This window comes from Lepisosteus platostomus, chromosome 8, assembly GCF_059453375.1.
Source record: "Lepisosteus platostomus isolate fLepPlt1 chromosome 8, fLepPlt1.hap1, whole genome shotgun sequence".
Classification (NCBI taxonomy): Eukaryota; Metazoa; Chordata; class Actinopteri; order Semionotiformes; family Lepisosteidae; genus Lepisosteus; species Lepisosteus platostomus.
The window spans coordinates 20497584-20522391 of NC_142618.1; the positions used below are offsets into that span (position 1 = coordinate 20497584).

General features: G+C 40.0%; 1 protein-coding gene across 4 annotated transcripts in view; it reads left to right on the top strand.

Annotated features, from left to right (window-relative positions):
* Positions 1-24577, top strand: part of jcada (junctional cadherin 5 associated a) — a 61520-nt gene extending 36943 nt beyond the window's left edge. For all 4 annotated transcript variants that reach the window (XM_088642836.1, XM_088642837.1, XM_088642835.1 and 1 more), the window contains 3 exons: positions 653-1038; positions 13122-17059; positions 21628-24577. In XM_088642836.1, the coding sequence (XP_088498962.1) occupies positions 740-1038; positions 13122-17059; positions 21628-21662 (4272 nt within the window). In that variant the 5' untranslated portion in view covers positions 653-739 and the 3' untranslated portion in view covers positions 21663-24577. The remainder of the gene's footprint in view (positions 1-652; positions 1039-13121; positions 17060-21627) is intronic.
* Positions 24578-24808: the final 231 nt, after the last annotated feature.

Here is a 24808-nt window from a genome sequence, read left to right on the forward strand (position 1 = left end):
TTTTATTTTGAAGTAAAGTAGTTTTGTTCCACTTCACACTTGAGTTTTTCCTGGGAAAAGTTTACAGTGTGCCGGATATTTGACTCACTCAATTTTAAGCTTTCTTAGGTAATCATTACAGAACGCAGACATTATCACTCACAGAAGGGGTTCCATTCACTTCATCGTGAATATCATGGAGTTCACACTTCAACATGATTCGTTTTTTATCAGATTAGATTCGATTCAGAGGGACAACCTTTACGAAAAGCCCGCGAGCCCGCGTGAAGACTTGTCTGCGTAACATCTAAAAGCTGCCATCCCAATCCCAACTACTGATGCCAAACCCTCTGAGTCAGCAGCTCTCTGCAGCTGCCTCTGGGCTGGAAAAGCCGGGAGTTAATATCTGTGGGAAAAGTACAAAAAATATCGATAGGATTTTGACAAGCCTTCATGAGCAGTTTAGGATCTTAAATACATCAGTCAGATCGAAACCGCATCTGCATGGGGGTGAATGGCGTGGGGGAGAGCAGTCTGGCTGTGTGACCGTTGCAGGGGTAAAATGTGGGATTTTGTTCTCTTCTTGCAGTCCTGCCTGTCAGACCTCACAGGGAAGGATATTGGCGATCATCACTTTAATGCTACCTTCTTCTGTTTCCTCCTGTTTTCCCAGTGATGGCTTCTGCTGCACACTTTTGCTCCAGCCCGAAGTGCTGTGCATAGAAAATCACACTCACCACTACAAGAGCAACAAAACAACATGTACAGCGTGGAGGATCTCCTGATTTCTCATGGATACAAATTGCCCAAAACCGCTTCTTCATCCAACGAGAATCGCTACGCCGATTGCCACCATGAAATCGTAGAGAACAGGTCTGGTCATGGAACAGCGAACGGATATGAAACAGACACAGGGGCCTACTTTTACAGCAGGCAGGCACCGGCAAAGGGCTACTTCAGTGACAATGAATGCAGGGAAAGCAACCAAAGGAGAAAAGCTGGCAGTGGTAACCAAGGTGACACACAGCCCTTGGGTGATTTTCTTACTTCAAACACTGGGTAAGTTCCCTTACTCTGCCTTTGCTGGCCCTCAGCAGTGTCTGAAATCCTGACCCCCCTCTGTGTTTGTGTGGCATTGCTGTTTCACTGAATGCTGCCTGTGCTGCTGTGTTTCGGAAGCATCATGGTAAGATAGAATCAGTCCCAGACTCGTAAGCTGTCGAACAGTTTGCATCACGAAATGAATTAATACTTAAATCTTTAACGCTCTCTTTCATTTTTGCGGTGAAACCAGGCGACTTTGCACCAAAATAATGCATTCAAAACATTAATTGGGTGCACAGGATTGAATATTTTATACATAGATCATAAATGGATGTCTGATGCATACTGTTCAGACAAGTATGTCTGTAAATACATTTACAGCAGAAGTCCTACATCAGGTGCAATATATATATATATTTTAATATGGGTTTAAAATAATGGCCTTAAGTACAAATTGAAACTGCTTGAAAAATTCAAATAGATATTGATTTGCAAAATAAGAAAGTTTAAAAATATATCGTCACTGAAGTTTAAATATAAAGCTATATCCCTATAGAATTATTTTATTTAAAATAATATGTTAGACCGGAAACACAGACCCTTGGCATTAATTTTTACTCGGTGGCAATAAGTATCACCACACTCAATTTTTTCTTTCCTATTTTCTACCAACTTTCAACCTCAGCAAAACATTTATTTTTTAAACATTTACCATGCCTTTTTGGAATGCTGTTTTCTAATTGGAATGATTGTATGTATTGTTTCAAAACATTCAATTAAATTAGGTATTACTGCATCCCAGCGCTGAGGCACTGGGTTCAATTCCTGGGGTGCTATCTGGTTGTATATTCTCCTTATTTTTGCGTAGGCTGCTATGGGGTGCTCTGGTTTCCTCCCATAGGCCAAAGACATGCTGGTGGGTTAATTGTCTTCTGGGAAAATGGGCTCTGGTGTGCGTGTGTGCGTGTCTGTGCTTGTGTTTGTGCGTGCCCTGTGATGGACAGTTGTCCCATCCAGGGTCTATCCTGCTTTTTGTGCCTGTTGCTTGCTGGGATAGGCTCTGGCTCCCTTGCGGCCCTCTATCGGATGAAGCAGTTAGAAATGGATGGATGGATTCAATTAAATTATTGGAAGTGGTGATATAATGATGATCAGTTGATCATCATTTAGTTTATTGCAGTACACTGTATGTATTATGGCATATTAATAGCAATATTGCTTTATGTAAAATGTGATAAAATGATGTCTCGCGCACAAAAGTACTTTTTTCTCTGATGGCTTTTGGATGGCAGTTTAAGCTTTTACCGATACATATTAGAGCACTGTCATTTTTAGAATGATTAAAAGTGCATATTGTAGGCTAAAAACTGAACAATAGTGTTGCATTGCAGGCTTTGCAAATAGGGTCTGCAGCACAGAGGCATCTGGAAGGTCATTTCTCTAGCTATGCAGTGATGTTGTGCAGTTCTATAGTCACAATGAGTTTATCAGTCGACCATGTAGAATCCAGCCTAACATGCACAGGGCCTTGCCACATTGTCTTCATATTTACAACAGGTTAGGTTTTAGAACAGATGGCCATATTGTTAAAAATGGTTGTTTTTGTTTCTTATGTGTAGAGAACCTTGAGTGTATTTGAACTCCAACATATATTAGTGTTGGGTTTTCCAGTTCACCTAATCAGCACTATATTTTCCAGATCAAGGGGATAATCAGTAAGTTTAAATATCTGAGAATTCACATGGAATTCTCAAACACTGAATTTACCAACACTGATACACATTCTAATAGACCACGGAATATTCTCTTAATCTGACACCAGACATTACCGATTCCAGGATCAACAGATCAGTTCAGCTGCTTCAAACCATAAAATGCTCCTTGCAGCAGTAGGTTGTGGACAATCTTTGGACTGTATTTGAATGTAAGACTTATTCTGCAACACAGATCATCACCGGGCCAGATCCTTTGAGAGCTATGGGCTTGAGAGTATAAATCTAACTTCTGAAGACTGAAGAGGAAGCTGCTCTATTATTCCATTATAATTTCCTTTTTTAAGTCTTGTTTTCTTTTTCCGAGGTTTCTTGATTTGTTTTACAGCCTTCTGTGTATTTTGCCTTTGTAATTTCTGTTTATATTATTGTATTCCATACTAAATATTTCAGCAAAAAATATGTACAGTAAATCAGCTTCAGAAGCCTTAACGACAGTATATTTTACATTTAGGAATGTAGAAGGAAGCATGCAGTCAACACATTTAAATACAGTGTATGTTATCATCAGTGGAGGAGAAAATTCAGATGATATAATGTCTTACCCATTTCATGACAGTCTATCTAAAATATTTGTATGCATGAATAGCATGTTTGAGCTATGCAGCAGTGATTTATTACCTCATAAAAGAGGTCAAGAAACCTGTGAAAAGTCAGAAACATTCGGATTTGTTCAACATAGAAAATCTATCCTAATAGAAATAGATCAAAATGCAAAATCTGTACTTGCAAAGGTTTAAATAGGGACAAACTGGAGAGATGTAGTAGACAATTCTGAAAACAGATGGAATTGTTTGTGTGAACTGTCAGGATAGGGACAATGTAAGCATTCTGGCGATTAGCATGAGAAAACATGCAGTAGAAAGGGATGTATAATTTGCAGATTTGGAGATCACATACCCTATCCTGACAATTACACCTGCATTTCACATCTGCAGTTGTGATGTGTGTTTGACATGCACTGACTGGGTATTTTCTAGTATAATGAGAAATAAAATAAGCTTTAGCTCTCAGTTTATGCACGTTTGTTTAGAGAAAAAACAATCAGTGTTTTGCTTATTGAATCTGGGATTTTGGAGTCATTTTCAATAATTGATCATTGACTGAGAGCCCAAAGGGCACTGGAGATGAGTTAAATTAATCTGTTGAAAATTAAGAAACAAACACAGAAAGGAATCAGACCAGCCATCTGATCAAGAGAACGATGCCTTTGTGTGTTTCAGTATGTTTAGCAACCTGACTGCACAGCCCTACGCTGATGAAGTCCTGGGACCTCACTTGATGTCAGTGCTGTGGGTCATCCTTAGACTGTGACCCTGTGACTTTCATATCACAGGAGCCCCTCTGTTGATCACCACAGCTGATGATAAAAAAGGAATCAATATAACGAATTTACCTGCGTTGTCTTGTCCTCGATAAAATGTCAGAGCGTCTGCTACAAAACAGATTCTGTAATTTTCTTGATAATCACTTTGTGAACTGAAGTGATGAGTCTCGTTTGATGCTAAATAATATAAAACTTAGGATACTTGCATATATTTCATACTGTATATGGTAAACAAATTGTTTTAGGCAGTTCTTATAGAAAACGTTTTTACACACAAATAATATTGTTTGAAAAAAGTTTGGTTTTTGCTTTGGTGCTGGGAAGCACCAAAGTTCAAATGTGATACCAGGTTAAGATTCGCAGAGATACTTTTTTATATCACTTACTGTAGATGTCTGTTATCAGGAAATGAGTTTCTACTATAATTATAAATTCTCTTAAAGTACCTGAAAGACACTTTTAAGACAAGTTTCAGATCCTTCCGCACTAAATTAGTGGTAAATTCCAAAGAAGCACTCTGTTTTATTGGCATTCAGAATGAAGAAAAACACAAGCGAAACAAAAAAACTGAATCTGGAGAACAGCTTGTTCGAAAAGGTTAGCGAGAAGGAAATGTCATAGGAGAAAAAGTTACAAAAAGGAAACCAGACTAAACAATTATCTCTGAAAAAACACACCCAGTCTTAGCAGTAAGGGACCTTTGACAATGGTAACCATTGTTTAAAGCAATGTTTGTTTACAGTTATGTGGTGTTCCATGTCTGTTGTCATACAGTTTGGGTTTGAAGTTGATCACGTCTTTGTCCACTCTAAATGCATACTCTGACTAGTACTTTGTAAAGTATTTTATCTAAGAAATGTTGAAAATTGTAACAAGATTAAGAAAAACTAAGACGTATGAAAGCAACACAAAAAACATAAAAGACTAAAAACCCAACAGCGAGACAATGGCCAAAAAGGTTGATCTTTTTGAACCTTTTTACACTTTTCTTGTTGAGATAAGAATAAAATCACGGACTGACTATGCAGAACAATCAGGAGTACGTACAAAGCTCAGTCTTTTTCAAAACATTCAAGAAAGGGACAACAGGATCCCATGGAAACGCACCAGAGATCCTGAAACGAATCGGAGATGTTTGCTGTGTACAATAATCACAACTATAGTTATTTATTAACTACAAGTTGTTTTTAGCAATAATACAAACATATCCTCTGTATGGGAGTGTGACAGAGCAATTTTCTGTGCTTGAAACTCGAAGTGAAGCAGGTAGTTTTCTCAGTTATAGGAATTCCCTGAAGTGACGGAGAAGGCGCTGGGCATGAGGAAATACAGGAATAGTTCTGGCGCCAACACCCAGGAGCACGAGGTGCACAGGCTGGTTCCCAGGGCCCTGAGACAGTTTCTCGGGTGTGTCCTGAGCGTACAGGGACAGATCAAACAGGAGCGGAAGAGCATCGGTTGGCAGAAGGTCACAAAAGGAATCAAGTTATGGCTATAGAAATGGGAGATCAAGAAACGGATTTAGATGCACAGTAAGAAAAGATGGCGCAATCCTTGCTGATGTTAGAAGTAGCCGTTCTCGAATTCAGAAACTAGTTAACTCAGTGACAGCCTGTTATCATTTGAAGAGAGGTGTACAGTTGGAAAACAGTGAAAATATGGAGCACTTTTTATTTGTATCTCAAATTATGCAGTAACGTGAGAGGACAGCAAACATAATGAACATTCGCAAAGACATACAGAAGCAGACATATTTTATTGCATTTAAAGAATGATGGTACTTCTTCACTAATGATACTTTTTCAGTGTGGCCATGCAGGTTTTGGTTTTTAAAAAGGATGTGAAAACTGGGGGCTTTCTTTAAAAACTGTGGCTCAATTTATTAAAGTGTCACCCTTCAAGAATAGCCTAAACGGCCCTGTTTTGAGCTTGAGCTGTGTTATGAGCTGAATGTGACCAGGATTCCCCAGCTGCTGGTGTGCTGTTGACTTAGCATTGTCTTGGCCCTGAGTGGGCCTTCTATGGCTAGTGCAGATGCAGCCACTAAGAATGCGAGTTAATCCTCATGACTGTGTTAGCGGTACCACAGTGTGGCATGGTGTGTGGTTCACTGGCCAAAGACGATCGATACTGTAGGTGGCACTTGTGGTGCATTAGATTTTAGTGAAACAATCGCTTAATTTATCTGTTTCCATACCCTGCACCTTTAAATCCACTTAATATGGAATTTTGTAACTGAAGGTAGATTTTGGTAGTTGACATTAAAAATAGCAGGACTGTAACATCTTTGAATTTCATCATTTATATTAATTTATGAATATAAATAGATCCTACATTGTTGGTGCTTAAGTGCTTACCTGCTACTTGAGTGGTTTGATTATTGAAAATTTGTACAAAGCAGAATTAGTCAGCTGGATATAAAAATAGTTTATTATTATGCCTTGTTGTCATGCCGTGATGTGGATTTTTCTGGTTTGAATCTGTATAATAATCTATATTTTAATACTAATTTCAGCAACAAGTAATTCGGAAGCAATTTTACTTTAGATTTTGATTATGAAAAATATATTTCACACATGCTGTACTGTAGTGGCTTTAAAACAATATGGTATCATACTGCTTTTACCATATATACAGTATATTTATACAGTATACTGATCATACTGCAGTTTATTTGAACGCTAGTGTTTTGGCATATCTGTGGATACGACTTCATGTGATTCGCTTGTGTGGCACGTCGGGAGTTGTAGTCTTTGTTTACGTATGTGATTCATGTGGCCAGTGTTTTAAAACTACAGTACATGCTGTGAATGAAATATGTTCCGTTTCAAAGAGACCATACCATCTCATAATAACAATGGAGTTGGACCGCCTTTAATCGCACAAACAATGTGCTGCTTTTAGCTCACGATGTACTGGAACTGTTCCGTCACAGCCCTGAGGTTTTAGGGCAGAAGGCAAGAGGAATGTCCCTGGGGAATGCCGTTGAGAGATGATGAAGTAATAAAGCAGACTGATGTATTATAACACAGCACGTGCATATTTTTGTAGAAAGAGTTACAACAGATACAAATTTTAAAAGAACTCTGAAATCTTTTAAAACAGAATTCATTAACACTCCTGTATTTCACACCTGCATGAGAGATCACGGTGCACCCAGCGGTTGTTTTGTTTTGATTATGCTGAGGTTATAAAGATGCAATGCACCAGGGCACTATTTCACGAAGTAAGTAAGATTGCTCAGCCTGATAATTTTAGTAAATATGTTCACAAAAGTCTGGATTTTCAGTTTCACAATGCAAGATCAAATTGTATCCAGTTGGGAATTAGCTATGTGAAGTTGACCCCAAGTTGAAACAATGAACCCCCCTACATTCATTCATGTTCCATTTGTGCCGGTTAGTGCCATTAAAGTAGTATTTTGTTCCCGAGCCACAGCTCCTTATTTTTTGCCTTATTGGAAGTCAGCTGTTGGATCATGTCTGATGAGAATTTTAGGATCTTGTTGGTTGTCTGGCACTGGTATGTGTTTTAAATGTTTTTAGGGATGTTATGTGGGGGGGGGCGATTTGTTTTATTTTTTCCTTGTTGCATCAGAACTCGTAACTTTGCAACCTAAAGCCCCTACATAATTCATTCTCTTGCATTATCTTGCAAATGTCTGCAACACTCTGCGGCCCTGCCCCCTTTGCAATAACTGGACAGTTAACGCATTCTTCTTCTTCGCATTTTTCCCACTTATGTGGGGTCTGCTTGTTTGCACCGATTTTTCCACTTCGTACGGTCTGCGGCATCTCGGCAGGTGACTTTTGCAAGGCGCATGTCGTAAATGGTCGCCCATGGTGCCGGCGGCCTTCCACATTCAATTCGAGGGCGGTCTTTGCCATTGATGTGTCATTGCTGCGGAGCACGTGTCCAGTGGTCTAGTCTTGTCAAGCCGAGGGTCCTTCGCGGCATCTTCATTTCCATCGTATGGAGTGCCTGTTCATGTTTCTTTGTCGTTGGCCAGCATTCAGTTCCGTATAGGGCCACTGGTCTGACACTGAGTGGTAGACTTTGGATTTTAGGCGCAAAGGGATCTTCTTGTCTCACAGTACTCCAGTGACCTGCCGCCATTTCATCCAAGCGGCGCTGACTCACGTCTTGGCGTCTTGGAGGTTAGTGCAGTCGGAGTTGACACATGAGCCTAGGTACTTGAACTGGGTCACTTTGTTCAGTTGGACCCCACCAGTTGCGATTGTGCCATCGGTTTGATCACTGCATTCCAGGAACTCCATCTTCTTGATGTTCAGTTTCATCCCGAATCGTTCAAGGTGCATCTTCCACTCCTGTACTTGGTGTTCGAGGCCGTGTTGTGTTTCACTTGCTATCATAACATCATCAGCATACAATAGCGTCCATGGATGTCTCGTTTGGATATCCTTGGTTACTGTATCCATGCAAAGTATGAATAGCAGAGAAGACAAGGCTGAGGTTTGGTTGACGCCAACATTGATCGGGAAGGTGTCTGAGGTTCCAGCTGCGCAACGTACTGAGCTAGTGGCCTTTTGGTACAGGAGCTTTGTCCAGCTGACATAGGCTTCGGGGACGTGGTGCTGTCGCAGCGCCAGCCAGATGAGATCGTGTGGTACCCTCTCGAATGCCTTTTCCAGGTCGAGAAATGCCATGTGGATCGTTTTCCTCTTCCTGTGGTGCCTTTCCATCAGTAGGCGGGCTGCGTGTATGGCGTCTGTTGTTCCGCAGTTTTTCACAAAGCCGCATTGGTTTGGCGAGATATCAACGATGGTTCTTAGTCGTGCGTTCGGCACACGCTCGAAAATCTTCGTTGTATGGCACAGCAGCCGGATCGGCCTGTAAATTGGAGCAGTCGTTAACATCGCCTTTGTCTTTCCAAATTGGCACTGTGATGCTGGTTTGCCACGTTTCCGGGGGTGCCTTTTCCTCAATGATCTTATTGAAGCCATGCTGCTCCTTGTGTTCCAAGGAGCTTCCATACTTCGGTTGGAATGTCGTCCGGGCCAGTTGCTTTGCCACTTTTCATCTTGTTGATGGCGGTGGTTACTTCTGCGATTGTGATGGTGGGTACTGGGCCGGAGATGGTATCGGCTGCTGGTAGTGGAGGATGCGGAAATTCCTCGTTGCATATTTTCTTGAAGTAGTCCTTCCAGCGCCGGAGGATGTCTTTTGGCTTCTGCAGCATCTGCCCATTTTCATCTTTGATGTTGATAACGTGTCCTAGGTCTTGTGTGGCGCGGTCGCGTGCGCGGGCGAGTTGGTAGATCTTGTTTGCCCCACCAGGCATGTCCAGTTGGTCATAGAGGTCCTGGTAGTCCGCCGCCGCCTTTGCAGTCGCCACGGTTCGCTTTGCGGTGGATTTCAGTGCGCTGTATCGTACAAGATCGTCTGAGCATTTTGATGCATTATGATGCATTATTCGTCTCACTTTCTGAGTGGCTGGATCTGTATATCCTGAGTTTATCTGGACTGAAGTGGTCAACCAGGGCCTCACATTATATCTTCCCAGTTAAAATGCTTACTTCACTATAAACTTGTAACATTTCATGTCTTACAACAACCAGACACCAGGTGTCTGTAAAGCACACTCAGAAAACTGAACAACTGAAGGTATAATGATTAGTACTATGTCAAAGTACTTTCTTTCAAAATGATGTTACTTTAACTTTCCTGCGGACTGGCATGCCTTCCAGGGTATGTCCCCCATTAACCTGTACTGGATGAAGTGGTTAGAAAATTAATAATTTCCTACTCCTTCCTTTGCACTCAAGTTACAATAAAATATGCTTCCATGCTATTCAAGTTACAGTATTAGATATGGTGGCAAAAATAAGCAAGACTATTGACGTTCTTTAATTGCCTTAGACAGCAATTTAAATTGTTTAGACAGCAAATCTGGGGGAGGAGTGGTGGTTCTGTGGCTAAGGATCTGTGCTTGTGGCTGGGAGGTTGCTGGTTCAAATCCCACAGCTGGCAGAGGAATCCTACTCCATTGTCCCCATGAGCAAGGACCTTAACCCCAGCTGCTCCAGGGGTGCTGTATAAATGGCTGACTCTCCACTCTGTCCTGATGTTTCTGTGTGCCTGTGTATCTGGTGTGTTTATTTTCTTCTCTCTTCAGCCTGGAATAAACCTTTACCTGTTCCTTTGCAGCCTACGCATGCTGACACAGCTCCCTACTTGAGTTGTTTAGCTATATCAGTTATGGAATGTTGTTGTCCTGATTTGAGGGTGACTTCAATCATCACCTTTGGTCCAGGCTGGAGCTGGAATAAAAAAAATGTACAGAATTCTTGCAATGTAATTATGCTGTGGTGCTTAATATTTATGCCTCTTTTCATTTTCTTTTCGTTACAGTGCTTTTAATAAAGCTGTGCATGAAGTATATTAGAAAGTTCTATAATAATACAGTCTTAGTAACAGGGGGAAACAGAGTATTAGATCAGCACTATTGTTTTGCCCTTGTTTAAACATCTGATTTTTTCTTTGCAAATCAGCCCAGGATGACAGCTGACTTGAGATTCGTCGAACAAGTCTCATTTTTGCTATATTTTTGTCTTGATTATGAATGCTGAGCATCAAAAGAAACATCCCTTACCCCTGCAACAAATTGATAAAGGTTGATGTTAAATCGCCTCATTACTTGTGCCCAATCAACTCGCTCACTAGTGAGGAAATTTAGTGCTTAATCAACATAGTCACTCAGGGATATCAGTCGGCCATGAATGATCAATTAATCAAAATGATACCAAGCACATTTCCTCAATATCTAAAATCTATGTACAGTATGTACACCTATAGTGATAAGTGATACAGTAAGTTACTCAGTACTGTATATATACAGTATAATCAGTGCAGGGGAAGGAGGTTATGACACTGGGAGTCTGTACCTTTCTATAGTGTTTCATGTTCAAAGGCCTCAATATAACCAGTTTGACATTTGCCTTCTTCACTAAATGCTGACACATTTCCTAGCAGGCCAACCTTAAGTTTCTGACAGGTTTAATGGTATGCAGCAAGGCTAAGGCAGGTCTGCCATGTGTTCAAGGGTCTTCAGCCGGGCCTGTCTCTCTCTCTCATGTCATAGAGCTTCACTTAAACATGCAGGCAGGGCAGCTACTGCACCAGGACCCACTGAAATGAAGAGCAATTCAAAACCAAACCAAACCTGCACGGCAATCTAGTTCATTTAAGGCGAAATGAGTTTAGTAACTGGGAATTAAGAGTTGACACTTCAGTGCATTACACATGCTTCCTGTGAATTAAGGTCAGGGTTGTTTTATATGCAGATTGTACTGCAGCAGACTTCCAGTATCACATCTTCAAGGCAGTCAGAGAGCTGACTCAAGCAATTCCATCAGACTTCTGCTTGTTCCCCCTCAGGGACTCAGGGAGCAGACTCTGTAAACTCTCATGGAAACTGTATTGAATGTGAATTGCAAAAAGGGTTTGGAATTGTATCCTTCATTGTGTGTGTACAAACTGAAAGGTGTGTTATGTAACATTTGCAAACTTACATTACTCTATAAGCATAACCAATGTGTATCTTTTTTCCTCAGGTTTTTCACATAGGTATGAGCAATGTTTAGGCTCAGGGCTTCCTGATAATCTATTAATTTGTACAGCGAGGTGGCAGGTTGTGTTAATCTCTTTGTAAATAGATATTTTGTGTGTTCGTTAATAGTTGCAGTTACCTAAACACCAGCTCATACTTTGGCTTGTCTTTGGAAAGGATTACATATTGTAGGAATAGAGACAACTGTGTGTAGCGAGCAACTCCGGCAAGAATGCGTTCGTTTTTTGAATGTTTGATGTTTTTTTTAAATTCCATTTTATGCAGTGCAAGAAAATAGAAACTGAAAACTGGAATGTGTATTTTGTACATTGTTTGCCATATGATTTAATCTGTGTTTTTTCAGCACTCAAGTGCCATTCATGTAAACTGTAAACAGGATATTGCTTCACAGAGTATTTTCCTCAGTGTTTTTTCGAATGTGAGATATAATAGTGGACTACCATGACTTTTTCGTCACATAAAAGCATAGAGCGAGTTTATCTCCCAGTAACTCTGTTGTGAATTTGATTCTGGTGTATAAAAAGAACAGAAATATATTCTCAAAATAATGAATGACTCTTCTGCTGTGATAGGAGTTCCAGGTCATGTCAGGACAGTTAGTGCTGTTTGCAGTGTATTGCTGGTTTGCTTCTTTAAGCTTCTGATGTAAATCTGTCTGATGTTTTCCTAGACAGAATTTATAGATCACACTTTTGAGAAATCAAAGAAAAATTTAACTGTGTAAAATACTCTTGAAGCTCTTTCATACCTGCATACTGTAGGTCTGTTTTCATGTTGAAATAACTGCATAAAGAATACTATTTTTGTAAGGAAAAAATGATTATCATATGAATTTGTTTTTAAAAATAAATATGGATGTTTTTTTTTTTACTTTATGCCCGCCCAAATTAGAATTGTTAATTGTCTCATTATGTCTTAGTTGACTTTACAAATCCCAGTACCCACATTGAGAGCTTGAGTAAGAATAGACAGCTCCCCCATCTTGGCTATCCACTGAGCCATTTATCAGCTGATATACAGTACTACAGGCTTCACTCATAGGGGTTCAGCACCTATTGGAGGAGTGTCACATCCCGCACTAATGTCACCATAAACCTGCTAGTGTACAGGAAGGTGTTTGAGAAGAGTAGATAGGAGCCCCAAGAGCTCCGTCTAACTAATTTTAACCCTACCCGTGGAGAGAACGATATAATCTGCATTTTTAAATCTTTCTTTATTATTGCATACAACACAATTACAATGTTATTACATATGTGATATAGTGAATCTTTAATACCTACAGAGTGCTGACCTTGAATTAGTCCATCCCCTTCTCCAGCCATAACTGCTGATTCCCTAGATCTGTTTAATATTTGTTCCATGATTTGTTCTGCCACTGCTCTGATGTGGTCATTTGCTTTCTTTAAAGGCCCTGTGATGGACCGAGGGGAATGTATTCTGCTCAGCCGAGGACACAGAGAGATGTGGCCTACTGGAGGAGACGAGGGCAGGACTTCAGCGTCCTACTGGATTACACTGACAGGGGAGAGAAGAGAGGAAGTAGCTTCGCAAAACCAGAAGGGACGAGAAGGACACACGAGCTGCCTGCAAAAGAAGGAAGAAACGACAGGGAGTGGTGGGAAGAGAGTGCAGTTTTGAAAGAGAGGAGCAAAGTGCAGGAGAAATGGAGGATGGCAGGCGATAGGAAATGGCAAAGTCTGGGCACAGAGGAGTGGAGGCCCGCTGTGGGCATAGGACGGCAGCTGTCAGATGGCGATAATGACAAGTGGGCAAAAGATCAGCGTGGCATGAAGGCGGAACAAGGTGCCGGTCACCCGAAAGCCAAGGGAAAGTCACAGTCTCTTCCAAGAGTGCTGTCACCAGAGAGTCTGCAGTATGTTGACATGCCTTTATCCAGTCAGGACGTGTTTAGTAGCCAAAGGATGAATGGAAAATGTTCAGATGGACCTTACAGTAAGTATCACGAAGAAGTGGCTGGCAGAGAACCGTGGACTGAAAAGTGTCGGGCAGGTGGTCACCCTGCCCTTTTACCAAAGCCCAGGTTTAGCAGGCCACTCAAGCCTCCATCGTATGAGGCTCACCAGCAAACAAGGGGGAGTTCTGAAATGATAGCTGGAGATCAGGAATCCAGATCAAAAGACAAGGTTTCGTATTTCTGCAAGAGTGCCGAATCAAGGCAGGACTTTCTTCCATATGAACCTCCAGGGTCAAACATGGAGCCTCCAGTTTATATACCTCCTCCGTCTTACAAAAAGCCCCAGCAACAGAAAGGAAGCCAAAAGAATATCAACGAAGTGTCTGATTACAAGTTCAAGAGAGAAGTGCAGCAGGTGCCAGAAAGAAAGGATGCAGGGAAGTGCTTTTCCAGACAGACAGGAAACTCTTGGATTGAATACCAGAAGGACAGAAATGTACCTGGCAGGAAACAGATGTATCCTGGATACATAGATGACCATCTGGGATGTATTCAGTACATACCCTTTGATGATCCGCGTGTGAAACACATTCAAGGAGATCTATGTGGAAACTCTCTAACTGACTCAGACAAAATCAAAAATATCAGCAAACGGATTCCTAAAGTGTTAGAACAATCTTCCCATGATAGTGCCTTTTCCCCCCCTGAGGGACTATTTTTTGATATGGACACAAGCAAAAGATCATTTCATGAACATGACAGTGGCAGTAATAGTGGTTTACACAAAGAGAGTGGCAATTCAATGGACCAAAGCTGTGTTAAGTATGAACAAGAGCGATCCAATGCAATTTATCAGAACAGAACAGCCAGGCAGATGCCAAACATGGACCAAGGTTTCTCTGAAAGTGTTACCAAGGTAAAAAAGTTTGAACCTGGTACTGAAGCAGACAACAAAAGAAATACAAAGAAAAGACTCAATGAGACCATATTCTGCTTAGTCTCTGTTCCAGTTCACTTGCAGCCGAATGGTGACAGGTCAGATCAGAATAATAATGAGAAAGATCTGAGCCACATAGAAAGTTCCATTGATAAAAGTATTGGAAATCTGCAAAACCAAAGTCTCCTAAGCACATCGTCTACTGATTTAGAGTTACAAGCACTTACTGGTGGCATGATGAATGACAAAAGCCTCAAAAAACCACAGCAAAGGAAAGACACAGATGACACGAAGTCCCAACAACCAAATAGACACAAAGAACTTAAATATTCTGGGTCTTGGCCTGGAGATCAGTACCGAGATCAGGAGACACAAACTAGCTTCCCTGAGGCTTCCAAAGGTGCCCCTCAGGGTTCTCCAAATAACCAAGCACAAATCCATAGCTCTCCTGCCTCTGAATCCACAATAGAAGTGAATTTAAGTCACGGATATGGGTATCCTATGAAAGGGCAGATGCACTTGAACCCCTCCAGCAACAGTGCTTTTTCAAGGACAACGTCTTTTTCCAACCAGGTAAAGAGCACAGCTCTTCAAGTTCCACCCTCAGGAAATCTAGAGGAGAAAACCTACATTGCAGCAAAGAAGAGTGAAAGTAAACCTGTGGCCAGCAATGGTAAAGAAGCTTTTGGGCAGTTTCTCTTGAAGCCTGTTAGCCGTCGCCCATGGGATGCAATTGAAGAACTGGAAACTTTCAACAAGGAGCTTCAGGAACAGATTGGGAAACGAGCCAGCGTGGATAAGTCCATCGATGAACTTGACGTGGCTTACAGAGATATTCTGGATTTAAACACTGCTAGCGCTAACACTGAATATACTAAATCACAAGTTTGTGACCATAAAAATGGTACAAGTATTTTGGAAGCACCACGCTGCAAACCAAGCAGCTGGAAAAACATGTTAGAAAGCAGGAGTGCAGCAACAGAAACTGACTTCGGAGATGTTAGTGCTTTTTCACGCCTTTCAAAAAAGACGGTAAGTTTTAGCAAGCCATCAAAAGAAGAGGTGTCTATGCTGCCCCAAAACTCCCCGAGTGACTGCAGAGTAGTTAACCAGGGTAATCTGCTTTCAAAAGAGTTCTTGCACAGAGATGTCAGTATTCCTTCGTGTATCTCCTCAGCTGAAGCACCGCGTGTCACCAGACAAATGAAGCAAGATGCGTCAACTCACACAAACCCCCCTAGCTATGAAGACATATGTTACTCTCTACAGCTATCACGGGAAGCCATGGGGACAAACAGAGCACCTAAACAAGATGACTTTAAACCGGTGGAATCTAAGTTTGCGAGCTTTAATGCAGTTTCTCAGACTTCAGTTAAAATCACTGGCCTCAAAAAACAGGAGGGTGTTCCTCTCAAAACGGAGCCTGACAGAAGGATAAAAAAAGAACACCTGGTTCCCAAACACAGTGAGGACAAAAGTTCCAGCATCAGCAGTCAGAGTGATAGGTTTCAAGGTGATGAGGGCCTACATTGTAAAGTCACCCGTAAGTCATGGGGGGGCAGAGATATGAATGGAGGATCATTTGTTATTGATGATGATGCGGAAAGCGTCGGCTGGATGAAGCAGTTTTCATTAGCCGAAACGCAGCTTCCAACCAACAAGAAAGCAGAGAGCGAGCAGAGTGAGGACCTGAGCAATCTCTTTGAAGTCAAAAAGGCTGAGGGGATTCCTGAGAACGAATCCATAGAGCAAAGAGCAGCTAGGATCTTAGGAATAGATGTACCAACTGAGTGTCTTTGTGTGGCAGAACAGAAAGGAGCCAAACAGGGAACAGAAGATCAGGTTACTACAGGAAACCGATCTTTGATGAAGGCCATGTTTTCTGAAGAAGGACTGGAGCGTAGTGCAGGTGGAAAAATATCGGGCCTGAAAGGAAAGCACGAGGAACTGAGCCCACATTCCAGGGTGCTGAAGTGGCAACAGCAAGAAAACGGTTTAGCAAACTCAAGAAGAGAAAATAGCTCCTGTTGTACGCTGGAAAAAAACAGTGTAGAAAACAACCTAAAGATTGTTCTCAGGAGCCATGACATGTCATCGGAAAAGCCACTGGTCACTAACGCCGAGGAAAATATGGTCCAAGCCTCCAGTTGTGATAAGAAAGGCAGAGTTGCCTCAAGAATGATCGAAGCCCTGCAGGACAAGCTGGCTTCCTCCCCCAGCCGCACAGTCATGGAGCGTATCATCCGCATGAAAGAGGTGGATTCGGTCTCCCGCATGAGGCGCCTCAGCATCAAGAGCTCGGACTCGGGGGACGAAGCCGAGAGCGAAAAGTCGGCCAAGCAACCAGAGGAGGTGGAGGAGCTCTTCACCTTTTCCACTCGGCAGGAAGCACGGAATGGCGCTGTCGCCAAGAGAGAGATAACTCTGTCCCAAGAACGCCATGTTTCTTTGAAGGGCAGCGAACCGCAGGACGATGAGGTCTCTCCCCCTTCAGGTAAGCGCTGAGGCAAGCAGGTGAACATGTGGGTGCCCAGCTGGGATATCTTTGACAAGTGCGACAAATCCCCCAAATTGTGACATTTTGCTTCCATTTTGGCGAACTGTGCACAAATTAAAGGGGCAAATGTAACAAGAGTCAATAGGTGTGGAAAACAGGAATACAAACATTTTGTCACTAATATACATTGTGCTGGATTTATTGGGAGATAAAACATGAAGCAAACGTTGCACGGGACCAAAAAGCCTTAGAGGTTCCCTGAGAGCTGATCCAAAGTCACAGTTAAAGTAAATTAAATTGTGTTAAGACTTTCTCTGGAAGAACTATAAAGCAGAAGTGTTGACCTTCTGACTCAAGCTGAATTTGTTACTGAATGTGCATTTTATCTGTTGAAAAACAACTTAGGGCTATTCTTTTTCCTGGTTATTTCTTGCCAGTTTGCCTGCTTTTAAAGCTGTAATTAATCACTGCTAAGTCTTTGACTATAAGTCTTTGACTAGTTAATGGTGACTATTACAGTACTAAAAAAAGTAGAAGGAGGTCTTGGCAGCTTCAGAGACAATGCTTGTAATCGCTGCTAATTCATGTTGTTTGAACAGGATGTGGTTTTCTCTTGGTTTACAATGAACTCCAAAACATACATATGTTCAAAACATTCAGTGTGTTAAACCCCAAAAAAAACAATTAATACACATTCAGAGTTTAAGGATACAGTGAAAGCTAGTCAGTAGCTACTTCATTCAATATTGCTGTAATCAGATGCCTTTTTTACTGTCACCATCCTCTCTATTAATGGTGATAAATGTAACTAAGATCAATAGCTTTCTGTTTTATCTTCATTAATTATCCATTGCATGTATATCTTCTGATATATTATATAATTTTATAATATCTAATATAACATACAGTAGGTAAATGTCTATATCTAGTTTTGCTGGTGAATGAAAACCTATGTATGAAGTATGGTGTGAGTGTACTGTTTGAAACCTAACAAACTGGCTTAGACTGTAACGTGGCTTGTTCAGAGTGCAGGCTGGGCTCTGTGGTCCAGGTGTTGCTGATGTAAGCCTGGGTCATGACCATGATTCCTCAAGCAGGAAATCTCGCAGGTGAGTGTTAGGCTTGAGGCAGCCAGTTTCCTCAATGGTCCACGACAACAGCGCCCCCTGGCGGTTGGACGAATGCCTGTGAGCTTACAGTGATGTCTGTGGGAGACGAGCATCTTCGCAGCAGTAGTACTGACATAGCTGTGTGGCGCTGTGGAACTTGTAACGAGCAAGCATGGCGCTTGTTGGAAGGGATTCCGCGCATGTAGAGTACAAAAGTCCATATTGATTGAGGACTTTGCATTTCAAATTGGGTTGATATAAAATAGAAGACAAATCGTAATCAAGTAAAACTTGTGAATATGTGTTTCAGAGTTATCTCTACTTTCCAGTGTCTCTTCTGATTTTTGGTTTTAAACAGTCATACAATTAAGAGTCACAGGACGACCTTGGCAGATTAAATCACATCGCAAGAACAGTCTCTGGTCTTACCTGCCCTAAATCCTTCCATTAACCATTTAAATGAATAAAAACATTTTAAAAACAAGCAGCTTTTTACAGTGCAATCTTATCAGTGTCCACAGATAGCAGAAAAGCCAAGACAAAAGAGAAAAGGTAATAAAAAAAGGCAGTGCACAAGGCAGTGACTTGCACCTTGACCAGGAGGATAATGGAGATAACCTACATGAAAGGATCAGTGTCCAGACAGGGCCAAAAAAATCAATAAGCCAGGCAGTTTGAGTTGAGTGTTTCGTCTGCCAAACATATGCTCAGACCTCTCTGAGTGCTGCCAAAAATTAAACCAGAGATCATTTTCAAATCGCTGATAACTTGTCCTTGTTCGCAGACCCATTACAGCCTATCCTACAGCTGCAAAAGGGAGTTGGTCATGTTTGTTTTTCAAATTACAATAAATAATTCACTTAAGAGCAAGGGGTTGCAATTATTACAAAACAACTCGTTTTACATGCCAGAAAACTATTAAGAGACAAAATTGTTGATATGTTTTGATCAAAGGTGTATTATACAGCAAACCAACTGTAACATTAAATATTCGTGATCCGAAGACTGATTTTGTACCATTTTATAATCGGATTACCTGTCTTATTAGAGTGAACTAGAGTGAACCGGTTGGTGAAGTCTTCAACACCCAGACCAATTACAGACAGCTCAAATAAGATTTTTCAGATAAAGGGGTTTTAGCACCTTTGGTAGATGTGTAAGAGTGCAAGACTGTGTAATGTGTGGGGATCCAAAGAAAAGAGAGTTTTAGGAGAATGGAATCTTTTGGGTAGAACGACTTATTCTTGAGTGCACTTTTTCATTAAATCTTTAGGAAATTGTTCATCGGCAATGCTATTCCTCAAAACATGAAAAGGACTCATACTGTATGTTAAATCAGACAAACTATTTATTGTAATCAATATATTGTAACTGGTGACAAAACTGAGAAAGCATTGAACCATAATTTGCAAATGACAAAGGCACATACCAAGAGCAATAGTAAGGCTAGCCAGATAGTAAAATCCCTTCAAAATTGAATGTTAGATTTGTTACATTTTAGGACTCATTCTACACATCGGCAATAAGACTGAATCAGTTAATTGGAAGAATAAATCTAGCTAAATCAAGGTGATAGTTGAGGGATTAATCTGTGTTTTTAAACATTTTGTTTAGATTAAGAGGCTGATAAATTGGTAAAGATACTTATGGGAACCCATAAGGAAGGATGCTTATGTAAAGGCTTCATGCTTTTATCTCTGTTACGAAAATACAATAAAACGTCCCCTGAAATGTGGGAGTTGTAGGCCTATTTCCTTGCTAAGCGAATATGCACCCAAGAACTATTGCCCCTCTAGTGAGGCACCAATATAGATTTACAAGTATAAGTAGATCTTAGAAAACAGAAATGTGAATAAGACAGTATTCCCAAACTAATACATTTTTGTTAAAGACAAAATTTAATCATTGATCAATTAAAATTAAGGTGTTAAGCATTTTCTTCATACTGTTTTGGAGCAAATTATGAATCTTTTTGAAGATTTTTTTCTAACTTTTGAAAACTTTTTCTAAAAAAAAAACTTGATTCATAGACATTATAGGGGGAAATTAATAAGAAATGTACAAAAGGCAGAGCAAAATCGGTAGAGCTTTGAACTGTTAGACAAGTCAGTTTTGTTATATGTATTGTGGACTGAGCCTTGAGAGTATTCGAAGTGCTGATGTGTTTTTTGTTAAAAAAAAATAATTGTTTTGCATAATTGTGCAGTATGTAAAGAGAAAAATAACCATATATGACAAAGGAAAGTATGCTGAGCTTTGCAAACAAGTAATGATAATGCCAAGGTTAATAGCATTGTTTTATGTGTACAGTACCTATATTGTTTCTAGTATTAGAGGCACTGAGATGTCATTGCTGGTGGAAAAAAAGATTTAGCTTTTCTGCACAAGTTATGTGACAGTCTCCAAGTGAACCTGTTCTACAAAAACAGAAATTGAAGAGGTGGATTGTCCTCAAAAGTACAGTACTGCTGTGGTGAATCAGGAAAGGTTGAACCAAGCTAGAACATTAACATGTCTTTGCCACAAGAGGGAGCTCTTGGCTATTCTGTTTGAATTTTGGTGAAACAATACATACTTAGTAGATGAGTTTTTAGATGCTAGGAAATACTGAAATTGAATAATGATACTTAAGTATGTTTTGTTTGCTTTACTAATCAAAAGCTACACATCCTAAGGCCTTCTCCTATAATGTAATAGGAAGAATATGCACTTCTCAGTTCAGAGATTTAGGGGATATTGGAGTCAAAATGCTTGTAAGGAAAGGGGGACTGACAAAGCCCATGAACCATGATAAAAATTAAACCAAGTCAGAACAGTGTTTGTTGGGACAGAAAATATCAAGCAATTTTCTAGCTCATTGTTTTGTAGCACTCAAGACGCATGTGGTAAGGTTGTAGAAATCTTATTGAGAGATAAGAGTCATGGAGACCCAGTCTTCAGTCCCTTGCTCCCAGTTCAGAGTGGAGGCAGTTCACTGAACCTGGAATAGACACAAGACACTTTAATGTCTAGTGTTAATAAAGGCTGCCTTCAAACATTGTTGCAAGCTTATTTCAATGTGTTTATAAAAAAATATTAATACAACATGGTCCACACCATGTGGTTAGCATTGCTGCCTCACAGATCTGAGACTTTGGGCTGGGTTTCTGGGGTGCTATCTGTGTGGAGTTTGTATGTTCTCCTCATGTTCATATAGGTTTCCTCTGTGTGCTCTGGTGTCCTCCACAGTCCAAAGACATAGAAATAGGTAAATTGGCTTCTGGGAAAGCTGGCCCTGGTGTGAGTGTGTGTGTCTGCCCTGTGATGGACTGGTGTCCTGTCCAGGGTTTATCCTTTTTTTTTTTACCCTCTAATGCTTTCTGGGTTAGGCTCCAGCTCCCCCATGATCCTGAATTGAATAAAGCAGTTAGAAAATAAACAGATGGATAAATGCAACTTTTTTTCTTCTGTTTGCAGATTCCTATGATCCCAGCAGAGTTGAGAGAGTTTAGAACAACAAGGACTGCGCATCTGACTGTCATTTACATCAGAAATTCTGTTCAAGCACTGTGACCTGGCTGCCCACTGTAATGCCTTCATTTCATCTTCCTCTAATGAAAATTGCCTTCTTCGACCCAGGAATTGTTACTTTCATCTGGTTTTGTGATGAAAGTGGTGTTTCACTGCCAGTGGGGAACAGCTCTCTCGGCCAGGGAGACTCCAGGCCGTGAGAAATGTTTCCTTTTCCCATTTTCCAAACTTTGTTTTTCATGGACCAACTTATGCAATGCTGTAATGAAAACATAACAGTTTCAGCCTATTCCCTAACAAAAGCAAAACACTATAAAATGTGATTGTTTCTAGATGTGGATGCAATTGTATGAATTGCTCAAATATGAATGTATTGTAAGTACTTGTATTTTCTAAATGAAATGGTCACAGAAGAGGAGGATAATGGGAATTGCTTTGTTACAATCAGCAATGTACATGCTGTTAGAAAGAGGTGCCTGGCCACTTAACAGAGTCCATTAATTAGGACTCCAGACATACGGGCTAGAAAACTGTTTATTTTTATAAGACTGTAAATACTATTACCCATTCAACTTGACTAAAAGTGTTATACTGTGCAGTATATCAAAACCCCACAGCAAACACTATTATTATAACCCTGCATTTTGGGAATTCATGTTTATAGATGGAGAATGTACGTATAATAGCAAACAGATTCAATTTAAAAACACTGTGGTTCACTACATCGTCTCCTTAGATAACGCAATATTTGTTGTACAGAGCTAATTTTGTTGTTTCTGCAACTAATAGCAAGCAGCAGGACTGACCTCCAATAAGTTTTTGATGGAAAAAATAAATTGAATTTGTGTATGTGTGTTCATTTCGAGATAGCAAACAACGTGTTCAGCATTTTCACCCAATGTTTATTTTTCTGTTATTTCATCGAATTGTTAATCAGTCTGCGTTATGTACAAAATAAAGTCTATTTTAACAATATTTTAAGAGAAATTTTGTATTTAACCCATTGTATTTGCCTGATTCAATTAAGCCTTGACTTATATTATATCTAGATTATATCGTTTTAGGATTATTAATATAATATGACTATCTTTTTTTATATAATTATAACGCATACGAACGGATGAGTGCTGTTAATTGTGATCTGGTCTTCTATGTAAAGATGATTGATTCTTAAAATAAGTTTTTTTTCCTGAACCTTTCCTCTAATAACTTTGTGAGTAGCTATTTCATTTGCTCACTATATTACAAGAAATAGGAGGCTTTCAAAAGTTCACTCTCTTCATGGAATTTATATGGTGATATCTCTCTTTATGAAATAGTACAGTTTAATTTCAGCATGGTCTTCACTGGGAAAAATCTGTGAATCGTTTTTCATGTTTAAACTTCATATGCTGGCATTGTCCTTATTTCAGCACGGTCCAGTGTGAGGCAGACAGTAGATTTTAAATAACAATAGGTTTCTGAGAAGTTTCATTACTTTTCATTCTTAGCAGAAACAGAAAGAAATAAATGGATCTAAAGAAGATCAAAACTCACATTAAAGGCGTTATAATTATGCAGCTCACCAAACCCACGTTATTTCATTTGTTGTGTAGTGCGTGGCTTACTTTCGCAGCGCTCCTTTGTTAAATTCATATTCGTTCTTTCAATAGTATTAATATGGTTACAATGTCTGTAAATTAACATTTCTTAGAAATAAAAGATGTTCTGATTTCTGTTTTAGATGCGTAACTTACTTCTATAGTTTTCCAGTTTAGGCTTTTTTGATATTAATATGGTATGCAGAAATAAGGATGGTATAATTAAAAACTATTAAAGTTGCTTTTTATTGGGTTTTCACTATTTGTACTCATTACTTGAAGCAGTATTTTATTCAAACTGATAGTAAGTCTTTGCAATAATAAACTGGAATATTTTATATGGTATTACTTGCGGAACTGTATGCTTTCAGATTGCTGGTAACTGGTTCCAGAAATCATTGGGAACACTGCTACTAATGTTATTGCTACTACTAATGGTAATACAGTAATAGTGAATATCCGTCCATGCTTTGTACACATAGTGCCACTAACATCCATCTTTATGCCTTTACATAGAATTTTGAAAACCTTGTCAGTGTAATCTGTTGAAAAGAGAGCAGGGCAAGAAATGTCATTTAGTGTTTGACACTTTTTACTGAATTGATTAACTAGCATAACAAGTGAAAGGATGCTTACAGTAGTCGTACATTGTAGTTGTCTTCACGTCTGGCTACTCACATTGCTGGATGTTGAGGGGGATCTTGAATTTTCGCTTCTCGTTAAATTCCTGAAATCAGTGACTTGGAAGGCAGAGGTCTGGAAGACACTGGTGACACTTTCAACCTTTTATTCATGGGTTTCGGTGAACAGGACAGCCTGTTCAGTCATCGTGAAAGGAGGGTGCTTGACCTTCTAGAGCAATCTATTTTTTGACCTTGGCATGTCTAGCAGACTGTTGTATTTTGGTGTCATTAATATTTTATATTGCCACCACTGCGCAGCACGGATAATTTTGCACATCTTGTTGTAATATTTTCTATTTTCATACAAAATTGAAGTGCTTTTTGTATACAGGGGGACTGTTGTTTCTTGCATGGATGAAATATGACAGAATTTGCATTTGGGACTTTTGTCTACCCAAGAAGCAAACCATTATCTTTCATACAGCATATTTTTATTTACAAAAATGATGCCAAGTATTTAAATTGACGAGCTACCAGGCTATTTTCAGAGTATATTAAAAGGGAACTCATTTATTTTTCTTTGAGGCACATCAATACCTTTGTATTTAAAACATGTACATAATATATTGGCATATGATTGTGCTGCTGATGTATAATAATGCAGATTATTCATAAATAAAGTATTTGCATGGATGTTGTGTTTGTTTTCATTTTTTTATTTTGAATATGCATGAAATGACAGCATGTGATCTGGTTTAATACTGTATGAACATTTCATGTGTAAAATAGCTGAGTCCCTGTCACGGATGTCGGAGGGGGCGAACCGTGGAGAGGCAGGAGAGTGGAAAGAGACCCATATGTGTAGCGGCAGAATGGGGGATTAGCCCGGACTCAGCAGTTCAGGAGTTGTATAGAAACCAATGC